Source organism: Thalassophryne amazonica, chromosome 7 (assembly GCF_902500255.1).
Source record: "Thalassophryne amazonica chromosome 7, fThaAma1.1, whole genome shotgun sequence".
NCBI lineage: Eukaryota > Metazoa > Chordata > Actinopteri > Batrachoidiformes > Batrachoididae > Thalassophryne > Thalassophryne amazonica.
In genome coordinates this window covers 82,406,363-82,425,062 of record NC_047109.1, presented here as the reverse complement: position 1 = coordinate 82,425,062, position 18,700 = coordinate 82,406,363, and the positions used below count along the sequence as shown (strand labels likewise).

The following is an 18,700-nucleotide window of genomic DNA, read 5'->3' as shown; positions in this document are numbered from 1 at the left end:
AAAGGTTAAAGTCAGGAAAAATTTAGGAAAATCGGATACATTCCAATTAGCTTTGAACGAATTTTCAAAAATTCATAACTCTGTCAAAAAAGATCAAATTTCTTTCATATTTAAGTTGGATGGTATCCTTTATCGACTGACAAAGTTTGATCCAGATCTCATCCAGACTACATATTTTGTGTCCATTTCAATTCAACATTGAAAACACCATTTAATGTATATTTTACATTATATCTTAATCAAATGTGACCCAGTCAATCTCATATTTGAAGGTGAGATGCAGACTGGCACTCACTATCACCTGACAAAGTTTGAAGTTTGACATAAATCCTGGTGCTTTATAATCTGGCCTCCAGTCTGCAGAATTCATGTCATCAGCGTTTCATTTCAAAGTGCAGTAATTCATATTTGTTCAACATTAAAACAGCACTCCAGTTCCTATTTTGCAGTTTTAACTTGTGCCAATTCAACATGCAGATCCACCTTGGATTTGCTGTGGCGACCCCGAGTGCAAACAAGGGAGCAGCCGAAGGGACTTACTATTGTGTTTTTGTTTTATTGTCTCATGGTGCTGGTTTGCACTTGAACAGTTATAGAATGTTTGTTTTGTATTAGTCTTTCATTCACACGCCCAGTCTGTCTGCGTGGGTCTCTGTTACAGTGGGAGCTGGGAGTGGACAACTTCTGCAAAGAAGCTTCATCAGTAAAGGACCGTCTTTATCACTGCTGCAGAAAAAAAGGTGGTGACAGGTTAAACTGCTTCCAGAATGATGCTCCAAACCCAAACTATGAAGCAACCGAGGTGCTGCCGGTGACACCGCTTCCCTCTACAGAAAACTATGAATTTGACCCCAGCACTTGCCAAAGGTTTGTAAAGAAATAAAGAAAAAACAGGTGTGCTGTGTCTTTTAGAAATAATGAAAACTTGCTAAATACGAGGTCTGTTAGAAAAGTATCCGACCTTTTTATTTTTTGCAAAAACCATATGGATTTGAATCACGTATGATTGCATCAGCCAAGGTTGAACCTTCGTGCACATGCGTGAGTTTTTTCACGCCTGTCGGTTGCGTCATTCGCCTGTGAGCAGGCTTTGTGTGAGCAGTGGTCCACCCCTCTCGTCGGATTTTTATTGCGAATAAAATGTCTGAACGATTTGGAGCTTTGCTGCATCAAATTTTTCCAGAAACTGTGAGAGACCTCCAGGTGAACACCATTCGGAAAATTCAGATGTCTTTCAGGGACGATTTTATGGGGATTACACAGATTTAGGAGTGCTCCAGCTGGTTTAAAGACCACCCACAGCATCTGAGAGCGCGGCGCACTCCGAGTGCCGATCGACAGGCTGAAACCCCGCTGAAACAACCAGATCATTTCCAACGTGAAGGCTTTGTTGATCCGGTACATCGTCTGACTTCCACAAAAATGGCAGAAGACGTGGACATCAAGACTTTTTCGGCACATTCCACTGTTACAGGAGTTTTTTTCATGGAAAGAGAAGCGGAGGGATGCGCCACGGAGCTGCGAATGGCGCAGGACAAAAGCACCTCCGTGTTGGTCTCACAGGACGGCTTTCAGATGGCTTTCAGACGGCTTTCGGTGGCTTTTCAGTCGTGTGACTATCCGAGAAATTGTGCATGAGCTGGACATGCCAGGACATGTCCTGTGAGGCTTCATCACGGCGTTGCTTTGCGCCATGCGGCTCCACCGCAACGCGCGGAATTCCTCCGCACATCTGTCTCAGTGTGCCGAAAAAGTGCAGATGTCCACGTCTTCCGCAATTCCTGTGGAAGTCAGACAACGTCCCGGATCAACACAGCGTCCAGTGTGGAAATGAACGGCACATTTCACTGTTACAGGAGTTTTTGTCATGGAAAGAGGAGCGGAGGAATTCCGCTTCTCTAAAAGTAGATACAATTTATTAAACTTATGGAGTGCTAACATTTTGGGCAGCTGTCTACATAGAATGATGAAGCCCTATCTTCACCTAGGGTGCACCAGCTGTAGCACATGCCATTAGTCCATTTGGAATGTGCCCAATACCACAGTTGGGGTCACCACAGCAGACCCGAGATGCATCTGTATGTTGATTTAGGACAGGTTTTACACCAGATGCCCTTCCTGATGCAACTCCATATTACTTGGAGAATAGGCAGGGATGGGCATGAACCAAGAACTTCCACTCTGGGAACAAGCACACTAACTACTTGGCCAACACCCTGCTGCAACTCTGAATATTGCTTCTTATTAATACCAGAATGACTATGCATTCAATTTTGGACCAGGTTTTGGTGGTCTATGGTGCAAAAGCTTTCTGCTTCCACACAATAATCAAACTAGTAGATACTGTGAGGTACACTATAACTAAGTGGACTTCTTTAACTGGTTAGTCTTCAAGACGTTTCAATTGACTTCTTTGGTTTTAAAGTTTAAGCAACCAAACGGGTCACTTGACTGAATTAGTCATTTGAAACATCTTGAGGACTAAACAAGAAGTTCACTGCGTGAGAGTTACCAAGTGTATGTTGATGAGTGGTGAAATATCATCAAGACTGAATTAGTCCAGTTGCTTATATTGTACTTTTTTTTACGGATCTCCTACTTCAATGACAACTACAACATTTTGGACTGAACAAGAAGTCACCCTTCTTTAGAGTACCAAAGTAACCTTTCAGACAAGTTGTAGTGTGTCTGCAAAACATTTTGTTTCCAAAACACTGCGAGAGAAGCAAAATGCTTTCTAAAGACATCCTCTTTCAATTCCACATTTCTTTTGAAAGAAAAATGTTGTTTTCTCTTCCCGTAAGTGGATGATCGCAGAACCGATGACATTACAGACCTGCATCAATGCAGTGTCATTAAGATGTAAATTATCACTGTTTTGTGTTAGAATGGATCGACATAATGTGTTACAGTGTCCATAAACTGAACTACAGCAGTATGTTCTTGGCCTGATCTAAACTTTTGATCAAGATTTGCGAAAGTGGTTAATTAGTGCTTGCACAACTAACAAATATGTTTAGTTGAAAACAATCTCTTTCTGTAACTTCTGTTTCAAATTTTGATCTACATTAAAAAAAAAAAAAAAAAAAAAAAAAAAAAAAAAAAAAAAGGGGCACTTAAGGACAAGACAGTGCTGAGTGATCTTATTGTGCAAACCTTATCCTCTGTATTGACTCATACTCATGCTTGACACAAACAGGACAGAAGAAACAGCAGAAACTGTTGGAGGGAAAAAGCAGAAGAAGCCGTTTCCATCTTCTACCCCAAATATTGACATCAACTTTCCTCCTGGACGACCCACAGCGACTGAGATCGACTCGCTCTGCCTCTACCGCAAGAGCCGCCCTCTCTACAACCTCAAGTGTCTTCCACGTAAAGGCTACGGTTGGCTGGCTCGTCAGGCAAAGAGCGTTAATCGTGTGGAAAAGCGATTCAAACAGTGCTGCAGAAGGAAGGAGAATGTGCTCACCTGTGCTGATATGAAGGTACAAGAAATATCAGCAACGTGCACACTTACCAAATGAGATTTATTATGACGTCATCCACAATAAACCTCTTAAGGTGGCTCTTTTTATCCCTTTTGTATATTAGTGGCGTGAGGAAATGGACAGATTCTGCAATGAGGAGAAAGGGGCAAAGGTTACTTTCCCGTGCTGTGAGAAGACTCAGGGACCCGAGCGCTATGACTGCTTTCAGGCCCATGCACCACAACCCCGTTATGATGTGGAGCCATTTGCTGGTCCTGCTGCTTCTGCTCAAGAGCACTCACTCAGTCACGTCTGCGACACTCACCACTTCATCAAGCGCAAGTATGATTGTGCTTTTGACACTGATGACCTCACTGCAAAGCGGACAGAGGCTATTGCAGTCATGTCCCTGTCTGTCTGTTTGTCTGTCCACTGCGAGATCCCCAAAATGCAAAGAACGATTGGGCACTGCAGTCCTGTTTGAGGGCAGGTGCTAAAGGAGTAAAATATGATGCATATGTTTCTGTGAAGGCTGCAGCCAGTCTACTCTGTGTAAGCCTGATCCCGTCAGATCTCAGAAGCTAAGCAGAGCAGGATCTGGTTAGTACTTGGATGGGAGACCTCTTTGGAACACCAGTGGCTGTGTGTGTTTCTCCAGGTAAAACTGGAGTTGCATCAGGAAGGGCATCCGGCGTAAAACTTGTGCCAATTACTGATGCGGATCTGGCTGTTTCTGCTGTGGCGACCCAAAACAAAACCGGCAGCGGCCGAATGAACAACAACAATGTTTCTGTGTAGGCTCTCAGTTGTCCAGGTGGTTTCCATAGTAGAGAAGCTTGAATCTTCGACTGGACTGGGTTGCTTGACATGAGGACGTTTTGCTTCAAATCGCAGAAGCTTCCTCAGCTAAAATTCTTGCTCTGGTAGTCTAACTTCTGTCTTGACTCTTGTAGAGAAGAACAAACAGAAGCCACAAAAGCTGGAGTTTTAAACCTAACCAGACCCCTCCTACCGAGAGGCAGACTACTATTGGCTAGTGACTAAATAATTGCTTTAATTAGCACCTATTGTGCTCTAGTTAGCACCCTCCTAATGACAGGGTAGCTGTCCCTCCTAACGATGGGACTGACGGCTCTCCTGGCGGCTCTCCTGACGAGTCTCCTGATGATGTGAATGACTCATTACCATGAACAAAAGACTGAAACTGCTTTGACCTGAGTACCCCATTGCTTGCAGGTGATTGCAGCCGAAAAGAAAACAGTACACCATTTTCCCGTGTGAAGTTATGCTGTGTATATATTGTGCAACGGGAATAGCTGTCCCTATAAGTGGTCAAATCCCGCGGTATCACGCAGGTTTAAAACGAGACTGTGATGCCCTATTTCAGTGGTCTCAATTAAACTTGAAGGATGAACTAGGTGGCTCATCCTGTTGCAACAGAGGTCGTGTTGAGGTCAAAGGTTGAACATATCAGAAGTCAGCATCTAAAATAGATTATTGACCATGTCCACAGGATCTACATGGGATATTGAAATGCAGTTTTCTGCATTAGATTATGCTCTCCTTGGGCTAACAAATGTATCAAACCTCTGATGTCAGTAAGGGCCCCTTCACACATTACATGATTGAAGCCGACTAGCACACGAAGGAGGAATTCCATGCCATTCGTGAAAAATCGGAGCTGCCTCCAACACCTCATACACCTGTCTCTACAACTATTCACGCACACCAGCAGCCAAAAGACAGAGTGTGTCCTGTGAGAGCCCATTCAATCCGTCTCACGGCAAGTGTCGGCCAAATTCCAGGTGACACAGACGAACATCCAATACCACTCACTGGACACTCAGAAAATGTGGTGTCATTTGCGCTGTTAGCATGAAAATAGTGATCAGACGATCACTTTCAAGTTGGCTGTGGAATTTGTCTAAGTGCCCCATGACTGTGGAGCTGCCAAGCAACACGTGGTGTGCCAGATTGTCGGCTCATGACGCGTGTGTTGCGCCGACCCCCCCACACACACAACACATGTTACATGCGTGTGTTTCACGTGCCCACGCTCACCCTGCCGAAACACGTGGAGTGCGGGGGGCACACTTGCATGAAGTGCAGATATGTATGTACAGATGGGGAGTGGCCAGCCAGAGCACACACAGGAGTGGTCCTGCCCCCTCGTCGGATTTTCATTGTCTGGAAATGATGGAATGAAAAGGACTTTTTTCCCATCAGAATTTTTTCAGAAGCTGTTAGAGGCTGGCACCTGGAAACCATTCGAAAAATTTATCTGGCTTTCGGTGAAAATTTTACGGGCTTCACAGAGAATAAGGTCTGTTACTACAGCGTTAAGGACCCCTTTAAGGACACTCGGTGCGCCGCACTCCGAGCTGCGAAGAAGAAAAAGTGCCCTCTGTCTTAAACCTTTGCGGCCTTTTGTTGTTGACCGTGCAGGCACTGTGCCTTTCAGAGTAATGGCACACCGTTATCTGGCAGCCGAGGTTATCTTTAGTCATGAAGGGAAACTCTTCCTGCACCAATCTTGCTTAAAATAAAAATAATTTTTTTTGTTTTAATTTTTTATTATGAACAAATTTCACTTTATGATGGCAGGCTTATTTGCAGTCATCCGAGAGCACATAAGAGGCATTGCTAACAGTAAAGAAACAAACAAAAAAGTTTATTGCTTTTGTTTTTAAGACAGATTATTGTCTGTGTCACTGTACCACTATTTTTATGGGCTGCTTTTACTTGTTTGATTATGAATGTTGCATTTTCTGGATTATTTTAGAGCTGCAAGATCAGTTCTTTCTTTTTTATATGCAAAGGTTTATGATTGAGACCTCTAACAACCCAAATAAAACCACAGATATTGCTTTTGTGTGGTCTCATGTTTACTTTTATCAGCATACTTTAGAAACTTTAACCTAATGGAGATTGTCGGCAAGTGAGTGTAAATTTCATGATCACAAAAATAAATATAACACAAGGCTAAAATACCCTCGGCCGTATGAGCATAACAATAGGAAATGGAATGTGACCTTTTGACCTCTTAAAATAGGTCAAGGTTAGCCATCTTTGAACTTGTTCAAGGTCTGTGTCCCAAGGATGTTCCCTGTGAATTTGAAGACCCTGGCAGTAATAGGACTGGATTTATACTGACCCCAGACGGACGGACTCAAAGTCTTCGCAATACCTGATGGTGATATTTTGGCCTGGGGTAAAACTAAAAAGATTTATATTGTGGACTGTTAGTTGGGTTAAATGTGAAATGGGGGAATTTTCTTTAAAACAAACTATGATATGTTACTTCGTCCTGCAATTTGTCTGTTTGTTCCTCTACTGCTCCAGGTCTTTTATCTAATTTCCACAAACTTGGAATGTGGATGTTTGTTTTGGCAAAGGCCCAAGGTCATTCAGGTCAAAGGCCAAAATTTTGCTTCCAGTGTCCACCAAACCTGTCCACCAAATGCAAAGAACGATTGGGCACTGCAGTCCTGTTTGAGGGCAGGTGCTAAAGGAGTAAAATATGATGCATATGTTTCTGTGAAGGCTGCAGCCAGTCTACTCTGTGTAAGCCTGATCCCGTCAGATCTCAGAAGCTAAGCAGAGCAGGATCTGGTTAGTACTTGGATGGGAGACCTCTTTGGAACACCAGTGGCTGTGTGTGTTTCTCAAGGTAAAACTGGAGTTGCATCAGGAAGGGCATCCGGCGTAAAACTTGTGCCAATTACTGATGCGGATCTGGCTGTTTCTGCTGTGGCGACCCAAAACAAAACCGGCAGCGGCCGAATGAACAACAACAATGTTTCTGTGTAGGCTGTCAGTTGTCCAGGTGGTTTCCATAGTAGAGAAGCTTGAATCTTCGACTGGACTGGGTTGCTTGACATGAGGACGTTTTGCTTCAAATCGCAGAAGCTTCCTCAGCTAAAATTCTTGCTCTGGTAGTCTAACTTCTGTCTTGACTCTTGTAGAGAAGAACAAACAGAAGCCACAAAAGCTGGAGTTTTAAACCTAACCAGACTCCTCCTACCGAGAGGCAGACTACTATTGGCTAGTGACTAAATAATTGCTTTAATTAGCACCTATTGTGCTCTAGTTAGCACCCTCCTAATGACAGGGTAGCTGTCCCTCCTAACGATGGGGGTCAAAGGTTGAACATATCAGAAGTCAGCGTCTAAAATAGATTATTGACCATGTCCACAGGATCTACATGGGATATTGAAATGCAGTTTTCTGCATTAGATTATGCTCTCCTTGGGCTAACAAATGTATCCAACCTCTGATGTCAGTAAGGGCCCCTTCACACATTACCTGATTGAAGCCGACTAGCACACGAAGGAGGAATTCCATGCCATTCGTGAAAAATCGGAGCTGCCTCCAACACCTCATACACCTGTCTCTACAACTATTCACGCACACCAGCAGCCAAAAGACAGAGTGTGTCCTGTGAGAGCCCATTCAATCCGTCTCACGGCAAGTGTCGGCCAAATTCCAGGTGACACACACGAACATCCAATACCACTCACTGGACACTCAGAAAATGTGGTGTCATTTGCGCTGTTAGCATGAAAATAGTGATCAGACGATCACTTTCAAGTTGGCTGTGGAATTTGTCTAAGTGCCCCATGACTGTGGAGCTGCCAAGCAACACGTGGTGTGCCAGATTGTCGGCTCATGACGCGTGTGTTGCGCCGACCCCCACACACACACAACACATGTTACATGCGTGTGTTTCACGTGCCCACGCTCACCCTGCCGAAACACGTGGAGTGCAGGGGGCACACTTGCATGAAGTGCAGATATGTATGTACAGATGGGGAGTGGCCAGCCAGAGCACACACAGGAGTGGTCCTGCCCCCTCGTCGGATTTTCATTGTCTGGAAATGGTGGAATGAAAAGGACTTTTTTCCCATCAGAATTTTTTCAGAAGCTGTTAGAGGCTGGCACCTGGAAACCATTCGAAAAATTTATCTGGCTTTCGGTGAAAATTTTACGGGCTTCACAGAGAATGAGGTCTGTTACTACAGCGTTAAGGACCCCTTTAAGGACACTCGGTGCGCCGCACTCCGAGCTGCGACGACGCAGCACAAGCCACCGGACCATTTCTAAACGGATGGCTCTGTGGATACGAGACCGTCGTGTGCTCTTTCTCTGGTTATCACAAGAGCTGGACATCAGCCATTTTCTGTCAGATTTCACTTTTAACAAGAGATTTCATGGAAAGCCGCACGGAGGCTTCGCGCGTCACGACCGATTCGCTTTAGAAGCGAGACAAAGAAACACCTCCGTTTCGGTGTGTCAGAGGACAAGTTTGGACATGTCCAGCTCTCCACAATTTCACTGATACTTACTGGACTGGTAAGCATTGAAAGCCGAGATAGACATGTCCCAACTTGTCATCTCCCAACTTGTAAATCTCTTGTTAAAAGTGAAATCTGCCGGAAAATGGCTGATGTCCAGCTCTTGTGATAACCAGAGAAAGAGCACACGACGGTCTCATAGCCACAGAGCCATCAGCTCAGAAATGGTCCGGTGGCTTGTGCTGTGTCGTCGCTCTGAGCGTCCTTAAAGAGGTCCTTAACGCTGTAGTAACAGACCTTATTCTCTGTGAAGACCGTAAAATTTTCACCGAAAGCCAGATAAATTTTTCGAATGGTTTCCAGCTGCCAGTCTCTAACAGCTTCTGAAAAAATTCTGATGGAAAAAAAGTCCTTTTCATTCCGCCATTTCCAGACAATGAAAATCTGACGAGGGGGCGGGACCACTCCTTCCCAAGGCATGCTCACAGGCGAATGATGTCACCGACAGGCGTGGAAAAACTCACGCATGCGCACGAGAGTTCAAGCATGTCTGACGTACAAACATATGAATGAAATCCATATAGTTTTTTAAAAAAATAAAAAGGACCGTTACTTTATTGACAGACCTCGTATATATATATATATATATGTATATACAGTAGTGTTCAGAATAATAGTAGTGCTATGTGACTAAAAAGATTAATCCAGGTTTTGAGTATATTTCTTATTGTTACATGGGAAACAAGGTACCAGTAGATTCAGTAGATTCTCACAAATCCAACAAGACCAAGCATTCATGATATGCACAATCTTAAGGCTATGAAATTGGGCTATTAGTAAAAAAAAAGTAGAAAAGGGAGTGTTCACAATAATAGTAGTGTGGCATTCAGTCAGTGAGTTCGTCAATTTTGTGGAACAAACAGGTGTGAATCAGGTGTCCCCTATGTAAGGATGAAGCCAGCACCTGTTGAACATGCTTTTCTCTTTGAAAGCCTGAGGAAAATGGGACGTTCAAGACATTGTTCAGAAGAACAGCGTAGTTTGATTAAAAAGTTGATTGGAGAGGGGAATACTTATAGGCAGGTGCAAAAAATTATAGGCTGTTCATCTACAATGATCTCCAATGCTTTAAAATGGACAAAAAAAACAGAGACCCGTGGAAGAAAACGGAAAACAACCATCAAAATGGATAGAGGAATAACCAGAATGGCAAAGGCTCACCCATTGATCAGCCCATATATATATATATATATATATATATATATATATATATATATATATATATATATATATATATGTTTATCTCCTTGTTGATTTTAGCCATTTTACGCTCCAGTTATAGGCCAGTGATTGTAGCGCAGTGGTAAAGTTTCCATCTGTTAATCAGAGCTTTTGTAAATTGCAGATTCAAATCCTGTGAGTGGCATTTATTTTGTATTCAACCAGTGTTATTTAACCACAGGATTCTGTATTGGATGCCATTTTATTTATTATTTATATCAACCCAGTGATTTTCAATAATTATACACTAATATCTCATCTATCAGTGTCCGGTGATTGTATTAATTATGTATTTACCCAGCTGGCCGTACCGGTAATAAGACATAATGAGAGCGCACTGCTTCATTCATGTCATTTCATGACTGTACATCTGTGATCATGGGTCATATACAGAGGTACCAAGGGATCATACTTGTATTGTCTGCTCAATAAGAGGGATTAAAGAGTGGACATTGTGGTGTTTTTTATGGTGTGTAGTTGTTGTTTTTTCTCCACAGCAGCGCAGGATGTGGTTCCACACGTTCCAGCTGTTTGTTTTTTTCCCTACGTCAGCGATGCGATGTGGTTCCACATGCTCCAGCTGCTCACACTGTGTTCCCGCTGCAATGGTTTCATGCACGTTCATGGCAACCATTGCAGCGGGATCATTCACGCCTGCCTGACCATGTGTCCCTCCCGACATTGGCTCGATGTTTTCGGGGTTCGCTCATTCAGACTGTTTGGCTGTGATTCGCACTACTTATTCATGCCATGTGTGATGGGGCCCTAACATTATGTCATGTTGTCGAGCAAAACTGAATAATTATGTGGTGGCAGAGAGGCATTCTGCATGTCTTGGGACTTGTTTAGTCTGTGTCCTTCATTCTTGCCTGTTTTTTGTTTTTTGTTTTTGGTGCTCTGTTTCTTATCCCTCACTGGCTGATAGGCCGGGTCGTTGGATACAGAATGAAGGTCTGTCTGTGCTTTTCTCAAAGGCATGCTGCGTGGATTTTAAATAGTCTTCATAACAGTCTGTTTCTACAAGGATCTGAAATTTTAACAAAAGACTCGCTGGCTGGGACACAAATTTAAAATGTGCACTTTCCCGACAGAATGTTATACTCATCAAGTGAGCTAGTGGAATATCAAACCTTTAACAAAGATTTTTGACCATCACAAGCAATCGTAAATTAAATGCAAACATTAGATTTATCTGTTGGGCTGCCAGGACAGAGAAATATGAAATCTGAAGACCTGTAGACCCCAGAGCCCAAATAAAAAGTGCACTCAGGCCATCTGATCAGTCTACCTGTTTTTCTTGTAACAGAAACATTTACTTTTTTTTTAGATTTTCTGGTGATTTACAGTTAGTGCTGATAAGGATCCTATCAGTCTGTGGGAGTCAGAAATAATAAGGAGCTGACTGTATTTTCAGGTTACCTGCGAGTTTTCCTCTTCAAGTCTTTGTGAAGCAGTGCTGCCCCCTAGCGCCAGAAGAGCAGAGTTCTTGTATTCAGGAAAAAGTGAGTCAAAAAAATGCATTTGCAAAAAAGAAATATAAATGTGATGAAACAGCTGATGTAAATAATCTGTTTTTTAAATTTATTTCTGTCTCATTTGTTTGACTTTGTGTGAAATCAGATTGAACAAATGTCACAGAGGTTGTGCTCACTGAGGAGGCCTGTGTTCCCCAAGTGTTGCCGCATCCCTTCTCCACAGGCTCCAGAGTGTTTTTCTACAATTCTCATGGATGCTGTTACCAAGGCAAGCAGTGTTCATCGTCCGAAGAAGAAAAAGTGCCCTCTGTCTTAAACCTTTGCGGCCTTTTGTTGTTGACCGTGCAGGCACTGTGCCTTTCAGAGTAACGGCACACCGTTATCTGGCAGCCGAGGTTATCTTTAGTCATGAAAGGAAACTCTTCCTGCACCAATCTTGCTTAAAATAAAAATAATTTTTTTTGTTTTAATTTTTTATTATGAACAAATTTCACTTTATGATGGCAGGCTTATTTGCAGTCATCCGAGAGCACATAAGAGGCATTGCTAACAGTAAAGAAACAAACAAAAAAGTTTATTGCTTTTGTTTTTAAGACAGATTATTGTCTGTGTCACTGTACCACTATTTTTATGGGCTGCTTTTACTTGTTTGATTATGAATGTTGCATTTTCTGGATTATTTTAGAGCTGCAAGATCAGTTCTTTCTTTTTTATATGCAAAGGTTTATGATTGAGACCTCTAACAACCCAAATAAAACCACAGATATTGCTTTTGTGTGGTCTCATGTTTACTTTTATCAGCATACTTTAGAAACTTTAACCTAATGGAGATTGTCGGCAAGTGAGTGTAAATTTCATGATCACAAAAATAAATATAACACAAGGCTAAAATACCCTCGGCCGTATGAGCATAAAAATAGGAAATGGAATGTGACCTTTTGACCTCTTAAAATAGGTCAAGGTTAGCCATCTTTGAACTTGTTCAAGGTCTGTGTCCCAAGGATGTTCCCTGTGAATTTGAAGACCCTGGCAGTAATAGGACTGGATTTATACTGACCCCAGACGGACGGACTCAAAGTCTTCGCAATACCTGATGGTGATATTTTGGCCTGGGGTAAAACTAAAAAGATTTATATTGTGGACTGTTAGTTGGGTTAAATGTGAAATGGGGGAATTTTCTTTAAAACAAACTATGATATGTTACTTCGTCCTGCAATTTGTCTGTTTGTTCCTCTACTGCTCCAGGTCTTTTATCTAATTTCCACAAACTTGGAATGTGGATGTTTGTTTTGGCAAAGGCCCAAGGTCATTCAGGTCAAAGGCCAAAATTTTGCTTCCAGTGTCCACCAAACCTGGCACATATACTATGTGGGTGGGTTCTGGAAGTACCTGGGTGAGATCAAATTTACTAAAAGTGAATCATTGGGTACAAGATTGTGTCTGTCTGTGTGTCTCTTGGCCTCCTCCCAGGTCCTTTTGTTGCTTATTACCAAGCTCGGTATGTCAATGAAGGCTGACTGTGCCCTTAAAAAATAAATTCTGGCAAAGGAAAAGGTCATGGAATTTGATTTTCAACCTGCTTTTGCCAAAATGTGGCGCACACACACACACACACACACACACCAGTTCAGTCAGAAGCCAATCATTTGAGTTTAGATCATTGGGGTCAAATGTCAGCTTGCCATAGTCCTTACAGTGTCACACCCATGTGTAGGGGAACCCAGGGCACGGTGAATCAGGGACACAGTGAGTCAGTAGCTATATCTGCAAAACTACGTATATATTTGCAGCAGTTATGCCATATTTTTATGCATAAAGACATCGCCCTTATTAGTTTTGTTTTTGGTTACATTAAGGGTAAAACTAAGTGGCAAGTGAAGTCAGTTTTTTCCTATCAAAAGTACATTTTTTTTAATGTCTTCCCCAGACTATCAGCTATTTGATAACATGACTCGTGTGTGTCACATGCACCCAGGGCACAGTAAATCGGGTCACAGTGAATCAGTCTACAAAGTGATTTACTAAGCCCCAGTATCAAGTGGATGACAAATATTACTTGTTGAAGCTTATACATTTATTTTTCCATGAATTATTTCTATAATTTGTGTATATAAACAGTTTTCACATTTGAACAGAAATTATGACAGTTGTATTTATAATAGTTTCTAAAGGACTTATATCACTATATAAGACACTCACACATTACATAGCTGGTTTGCTGGATTATAGTTTGTATATGCATCAGCATATATTTAATAATTTTGAAGAAATCTTTATAATTGTGTTTTTTCATTATATTCTAAGTTGATTCACTGTGCCCCAGACACTGATTCACTGTGCCCGTGACATCGTGTCCAGGGCACAGTGAATCTTGGTACTTGGACCCAAACTGTTTATTTTGTATATCAATGATTTTGTGAATTATCTAATGTGCTTGGTAGCATTTTATTTGCTGATGATACAACGCTGTTTTACTCTGGATCAGATATACAGGAAGCAGCACAAGTGATAAATACAGAATTGGAAAAGGTTAAACATTGGTTTGATATAAACAGACTGTCACTAAATATTAATAAGACAAATTTCATATTGTTTAATGACAGAGCAAAAAAAAAAACCGTGTCATTACAAATAGATGGAATGGATATACAAAGGGTAAAAGAAACGAAATTTTTAGGAGTCATGATTGATGAAGATCTTACATGGAAGTCACACATAAATTACATAAAAGGAAAAATAGTGAAAGCCATTGCTGTTTTGCATAAATTAAAATATTCATTAAATAGTTATGGCTTATTAACATTGTACAATTCATTGATTTTCCCATATTTAACTTATTGTGTAGAAATCTGGGGATCAACATATACAACTTATATACAACCTTTGTTTATTCTGCAGAAAAGGGCTTTAAGGGTGATTAGCAACAGTGGTTTTAGAGATCCATCTAATCCATTGTTCATTAAGTATAGGGTACTTAAATTTCGTGATTTGGTTGATTTGAAAATATTACAAACAATGTACCAAGCTAATAAAAATGCTTTACCAACAAACATTCAAAATATATGTTGTGTCGACGCGGGTTGAGGAGCGGACCTGCGTCAGACGGAACCCAGCGCTACAAACAACCAGAAAAGCGCTTCCAAAGACAATATATTTATTTCACCCACGAGTGCATAAAAAGTGTAAAAACAGAAATAGCGTCCTTCTGGTGGAGTGAAGGCTGGCACGCTCTCCAGCGCCCAAAAGGATCGAAGCCCGGCGCTTCTGGACTCACTATTACCGCCAAACACCCCCCAGGTGGACACGACAAACCGACTCTCTGCGAAGGATAGAAGAGGTGAGGTAAGTCAGCAGTTACAACTAATATCCTTCAAAAGACACACACTATCAGCAACACATTCAGGTCTGTATTTTAAGCTTTATGCAAATGAGCAGCTTCTCACAACAGGTGGAGGATGACCGGTCCGCACGCCACAGCAGTGAGAAGCGAGCTGCACAACTCTCATCACAATTCAAATATACTGCGTAACAAAATACCAAGTTACTATCAACAATTAGTCAAACAATTAATCACCTCTGATGTGTGCTGACAGCATGTGTCCCTCACCCTTCTTCCCTCAGAGGCACGATGTGTCAAACCCAGGCGCGGTCCTCAGCGTCTCACAAACGAACATCACAAGGTCGAGTTCCCGGCAATTCTGCTTGAATCACACATGACTTAAATGCAGAACGCCATCTAATTATCTGCTTCAGCTGAAAGTCTTTAAGGCTGCACGTGAGCACCATTCACAGGTGCTACACATGATGTTGATGAGGGTGAAGGACTCTTCAGCCAGCACCTTCTCCACAGACAAATCAGCTTTCATGCCACCTGGAGAGCAAAGAAAAGAAAAGAACACCAAAATATCCAGCCACACCCCCCAACACACAACAATATATTTGAGAAAAGAGTAAGTAGTTATAAATTGAAAAAAATAGAAGTCTTTAGAAAACCAAGATTTAGAACCAAAGTAAAGGAACGGAGTATTGCAGTAAATGGTGTAAAATTATGGAACAATCTCAACAAAGAAATTAAAGAATTAAGGTCGCTTAAATTATTTAAAAAACGTACTAAACTAGATGTATTAAGTAAGTATGAAACTATGAAATAAGTCAGTGGGCTGTAAGGAAGTCAAAAAGGTAATTTGTTCATAATGTTTAAAATGTTTTAAGTTTAACAATGTAACCTGTCAGAGATGTAATCTACTAAATAATGCTCATAATTATGAAATAAGTCAGTGGTATGTGACAAGTTAAAGAAATACAATCTGTTAATGTCGAATAATGACGCTGGATATTGAAAGATTGTATTGTAAAAAGGGGCAGAAAATATAAGACTTGTTCTTCTCTCTGCTCCTTTTCATTCTGGTAATTGAGATGCTTTATTTCTGCTTTTCTGTTTTTTTTTTTCTTCTTTTAAATGAATGAAATAAATAAATGAAATTAAAATGAAAAATGAAATCAAAAATGTTTAAGTCGATTTTAAACACCTGTAAATTACACTTGGGGAGACATAAATAACACAGCCTTATAAACAATAATTTGCTGTATTAAATCCACAATAGAATGACCGAAACCTATGCATAATGTGCTTATGCTGCCACAAAACAACATTTCTGATCCACTGTGCCCCGGCTTCCCTACAATTAGCTAGTATATAAAAAATATTGTTTTTGCTTTTAGGATATCTACAGTTGTGCCCAAATCAAAGCCCAGTTGTGACCCTGATCAAAAGTTTACCACTGTTCTTAATACTGTGTATTGCCCCCTTTAACATCAATGACAGCTTGGAGTCTTTTGTGGTAGTTGTGGACGAGGCTCTCTGATGGTAAAGCTGCCACTAAATATATCTTGGACTTTATTTACAATAATTACAAAGAAATACAAACAGTATGGCACTTTATGGTAAATCTGCATGGTGGAGACAGTTCTCAAAAACTGAGTGACTGTGCAAGAAGTAGAAGAGTGAGGAAAGCCACCAAAACACCCAGACAACCCAGAAGAAGTTATGGGCTTACGTGACTGTGATTGGAGAAATTATGCACAGTGCAAACTTTGCATTTTGTATCACCAGTTATCCATCTTCATGATGAAGTGATATAGAGGAGGATTTTCTTAAAAAGAAGACCTGTAAGTTTAGCTTCAAATTGCCAGAAGGTACATCTGAGATGCAAGCCTGGATTTGATCTGTTTTGGTGAAACAAAATCCTTTTAATTCTTACTTTTGACAACCAACAGAGAAAGGCAGATGTTATGGAATGAATCCTACACTCTAAAACATTGCAGCCCCGTTTAGTTATGCCCACTTGCTACCTTTCTTTAACATAAAGAGCTCTTACAAGTTTTGGATGTTGAACTCGACTTTACAAGTTGTAAAATTGTGTATATATACACACACACACAACTTTACAACTCAATATATTTATAATTGACGGTATATATATATATATATATATATATATATATATATATATATATATATATGCGGTTTTGCAAGTTCTCCCACTTACAAATCATGGAGGGATCTGAAATTTTCATCTTAGGTGCATGTCCACTGTGAGAGACATAATCTAAAAAGAAAAATCCGGAAATCACAATGTATGATTTTTTAATAATTTATTTGTATGTTGCTGCTGCAAATAAGTATTTGGACACCTGTGAAAATCAATGTTAATATTTGGTACAGTAGCCTTTGTCTGCCATTACAGAGGTCAAATGTTTCCTGTAGTTTTTCACCAGGTTTGCACACACTGCAGCGGGGATTTTGGTCCACTCCTCCACACAGATCTTCTCCAAATCTTTCAGGTTTGGAGTTTCAGCTCCCTCCAAAGATTTTCTATTGAGTTCAGGTCTGGAGACTGGCCAGGCCACTCCAGGACCTTGAAATGCTTCTTTAGGAGCCCCTCCTTAGTTGCCCTGGCTGTGTGTTTGGGGTCATTGTCATGCTGGAAGACCCAGCCATGACCCATCTTCAATGCTCTTACTGAGGGAAGGAGGTTGTTTGCCAAAATCTCGCAATACATGACCCCATCCATCCTCCCTTCAATACGGTGCAGTCATCCTGTCCCCTTTGCAGAAGAGCACCCCCAGAGTATGAGGTTTCCACCCCCATGCTTCACGGTTGTGATGTTTTCTTGGGGTTGTTCTCATCCTCTAAACATGGTAAGTGGAGTTGATTCCAAAAAGCTCTATTCTGGTCTCATCTGACCACATGACCTTCTCCCATGGCTCCTCTGGATCATCCAGATGGTCACTGGTGAACTTCAAATGGGCCTGGACATGTGCTGGCTTGAGCAGGGGGACCTTGCTGCCCTGCAGGATTTTAAACCATGACAGCATCATGTGTTACTAATGTAATCTTTGTGGCTGTGGTCCCAGCTCTCTTCAGGTCATTGACCAGGTCCTCCTGCGTAGTTCTGAGCTTTCTCAGAATAATCCTTACCCCACAAAGTGAGATCTTGCATGGAATCCCAGACCGAGGGAGATTGACAGTCATCTTGTGTTTCTTTCACTTTCTAATAAATAATCATAACAGTTGTCTTCTACCAAGCTGCTTGCCTGTTGTCCTGTAGTCCATCCCAGCCTTGTGCAGGTCTACAGTTTTGTCCCTGGTGTCCTTAGACAGCTCTTTGGTCTTGGCTATGGTGGACAGGTTGGAGTGTGATTGATTGAGTGTGTGAACAGGTGTCTTTTATACAGGTAACAAGTTCAAACAGGTGCAATTAATACAGGTAAAGAGTGCAGAATAAGAGGGCTTCTTAAAGAAAAATTAACAGGTCTGTGTGAGCCAGAATTATTGCTGGTTGGTAAGTGTTCAAATACTTATTTGCAGCAGTAACATACAAATAAATTTAAAAAATCATACATTGTGATTTCCGGATCTTTCTTTTTAGATTATGTCTCTCACAGTGGACATGCACCTAAGATGAAAATTTAAGACCCCTCCATGATTTCTAAGTGGGAGAACTTGCAAAATCGCAGGGTGTTCAAATACTTATTTTCCTCACTCTCTCTCTCTCTCTCTCTCTCTCTCTCTCTCTCTCTCTCTCTCTCTCTCTCTCTCTCTCTATATATATATATATATATATATATATATATATATATATATATATACAAGGTTGGGTAGGATTACTTTGAAATGTAA

The 18,700-nt window shown here is 41.2% G+C and overlaps 1 protein-coding gene across 2 annotated transcripts in view; it reads left to right on the top strand.

Moving 5' to 3' along the window:
- Positions 1-12,290, top strand: part of LOC117514378 (extracellular matrix protein 1-like) — a 37,305-nt gene extending 25,015 nt beyond the window's left edge. For both annotated transcript variants that reach the window (XM_034174810.1, XM_034174809.1), the window contains 5 exons: positions 662-867; positions 3,200-3,485; positions 3,592-3,809; positions 11,457-11,544; positions 11,663-12,290. In XM_034174810.1, the coding sequence (XP_034030701.1) occupies positions 662-867; positions 3,200-3,485; positions 3,592-3,809; positions 11,457-11,544; positions 11,663-11,833 (969 nt within the window). In that variant the 3' untranslated portion in view covers positions 11,834-12,290. The remainder of the gene's footprint in view (positions 1-661; positions 868-3,199; positions 3,486-3,591; positions 3,810-11,456; positions 11,545-11,662) is intronic.
- Positions 12,291-18,700: the final 6,410 nt, after the last annotated feature.